Here is a 2,655-nt window from a genome sequence, read left to right as displayed (position 1 = left end):
TTTTCTATTTCCATCCATTTGCATGCAAAATCTGAGAAGTCATTGTTTTTTACCACAGTGTAGTACTCTAATGTGTATATATTCCATACTTTCTTCATCCATTCTTCCATTGAAGGGCATCTAGGTTGTTTAACCTATTGTGTATCTTTTATTGTTTTCTGTCCTGGAGAGCTTTTCAAATGCTAAGCAGCAACTAAGGGTACTTTGTGTTTTGGCTCTGACCAGTCCAACATGTCAGATGTCTGTTCATTGCCTCTGAGAGCCATTCTCTATGCCCCAGATCCAGTTTCAGGTTGTAGCAGGGCTGTCTTGGCATTAAGCAAGTTGTAGTGCTCTGTTCACAAACACCATTTAAATGCTCCACAGCCAGACCTCATAAAAAAAGTCAGAGTTTGTGCTGGCAGCACAGGCCAGGAAGCCACCATTTCAAAACTGCTTGGTTTTTTTGTTGTTGTTGTTTTTGTTTTTTGCTACCACTTTATCAGGAAGATCTTTATTAAGAAAACTGTATCACACCACCAGCTGAAAAAATATGGAGCTGAACTTTGTGGGGTTTGTGTGTGTGTCTAGAATTACTTCCCAAGCATTCTCAGGTTTTACATGTTTAACCAGCCACCTTGGTGTGCCAATCTGTTGTTGGAGGACACTTGTTTGGTTAGAACCAAAATAATCACACAGAAACTGTATTAGTTAAATTGCTGCTTGGCCTATTACCTCTAGCTTCTTACTGGATATCTTTTACATCTTAAGTTAACCCACTTCTATCACCACATGGGTGTGGCTTACCACCAAGGTTCTGGCTTGTCTGTTCCCAGTGGCAGGTACATGGTGTCTCTTGAGTCTGCCTTCTTTTTCCCAGCATTCAGTTAGTTTTTCCCACCTACCTTTATTCTGCCCTGCTCAGACCCAAGGAATTTCTTTATTAAACAATGGTTTTCACAGCATCAGAGGGTAATCCCACATAAAGAATGGGTTTGCAAAAGTCAATACAAGCAGTAGGTATAAATTCTGCTACCACTGCCAGTGTCCTCACAGTCTGCTCCAGCCATACAACTGTCACCCCATTCAGAGGGTCTAGTTTGGACCTATGCTGGTCCCTTCTGTGTCTGGTTGGAATTGGTGAACTCCCATTAGCTCAGGTATACTATTTCAGTTTGTGTCCCCATCATGGTCTTGACCTCTTTGCTTATATTCTCACTCCTCCCAATCTTCAACAGGGCTTTAGGAGCTCAGTCCAGTGATCCACTGCTGCTTTCTCTCCCTGTTTCCCTCAGTTGTTGACTGAAGGTTCTATGTTTACATTAATGATATTCATCACTGGGCAGTGTTGGCACAAGCCTTTAATCCCAGCACTCGGGAGGCAGAGGCAGGCGGATCTCTGTGAGTTTGAGGCCAGCCTGGTCTAGAAAAGCTAGTTCCAGGACAGGAACCAAAAGCTATGGAGAAACCCTCTCTCTAAAAATCAAAAAAAAAAAAAGATATTCATCAATCTGACTACAGGGCAAGGCCAGATTGGGTACTTGGTATAGGAGTTCCTTCTATTTATGTTGCTTTCATTGGTTAATGAATAAAGAAACTGCCTTGGCCTTTTAATAGGGCAAAACTTAGGTAGTTGGGCAAAATAGAACCAAATACTGGGAGGAAGAAAGCAGAGAGGGGAGAGCCACCATGGAACCACCAGAGACATATTAAATCTTTCCTGGTAAGCCACTGCCATATGGCAATGTACAGATTAATAGAAATGGGTTAAATCAAGATGTGAGAGTTAGCGAACAAGAGACTAGAGCAAATGGGCCAAGCAGTGTTTTAATTAATATAATTTCTGGGTGGTTATTTCAGGACTAAGCTATCCCGGTGGCAGGGAGGACAAAGCAGGCCCTCCTTTCTACAACAGGTACCCTCTCCTCTATTGCTTAGGGTCTTAGCTGTGGTCATCCTAGTGCATTCTTGAGAATTTATCTAGTTCCAGGTTTCTTGCTAGATGACTCCCTCTATCAAAATATTTATTTTATTGCTCTCATCTCTGTCCTTCCTCCATCTAAACTAACCCATTTCTTCAAATTCTTCTCCCTCTCCCTCTCTCCCCTCTTTTCCCCCTCTACCCTCTATTCTCTCCCACCCCCATACTCCACATTTTGTCAGGCAGCCTTGACTATTTCCCCTTTCCAAATGGATCTATGCATGTTTTTCTTAGGGTTCACCTTGTTACTTAAATTCTCTAGGATCGTGAACTATAGGCTCATTATCCTTTTGCTTTACAACTAGTATCCACTTCATGCTACCTCAGGACACAGCAACACCACTCATGAGCACATAACCAAAAGTTGCTTAATCATACTACAAGGTCATTTGTTCAACTATGTTCATAGTAGCATTATTTGTCAGAGCCACAATCTGGAAATAACAGATATTCCTCAACAAAAGAATGAATAAAGAAAATATGGCCCATTTACACAATGGAGTACTACTTAATGGTAAAAGAATGACATATTGAGATTTGCATGAAAATTTATGGAACTAGAAAAAACAATCCTGAGTGAGGTAACCTAGACCCAGAGAGCTGGCCATGATATGTACTCACTCATAAGTGGATACAATGTATCCCTATGAGGATAGGTTCCCTATCCTCAGCTGCCCAGGGAACTAACTGGGGAC

At 41.7% G+C, this 2,655-nt stretch overlaps 1 gene segment (V, D, J or C); it reads left to right on the top strand.

Moving 5' to 3' along the window:
- LOC106144471 overlaps window positions 1-2,317 on the top strand; it is a 10,431-nt gene extending 8,114 nt beyond the window's left edge. Inside the window, 2 exon segments of the V gene segment in view lie at window positions 751-821; window positions 2,266-2,317. Coding sequence covers window positions 751-821; window positions 2,266-2,317 — 123 coding nt within the window.
- The last annotated feature ends 338 nt before the right edge of the window (window positions 2,318-2,655 follow it).

This window comes from Microtus ochrogaster, unplaced genomic scaffold (assembly GCF_000317375.1).
Source record: "Microtus ochrogaster isolate Prairie Vole_2 unplaced genomic scaffold, MicOch1.0 UNK155, whole genome shotgun sequence".
Taxonomy (NCBI): Eukaryota; Metazoa; Chordata; class Mammalia; order Rodentia; family Cricetidae; genus Microtus; species Microtus ochrogaster.
Note: the sequence above shows the minus strand (reverse complement) of the source record. Positions and strands in the feature narration are given on the sequence as shown.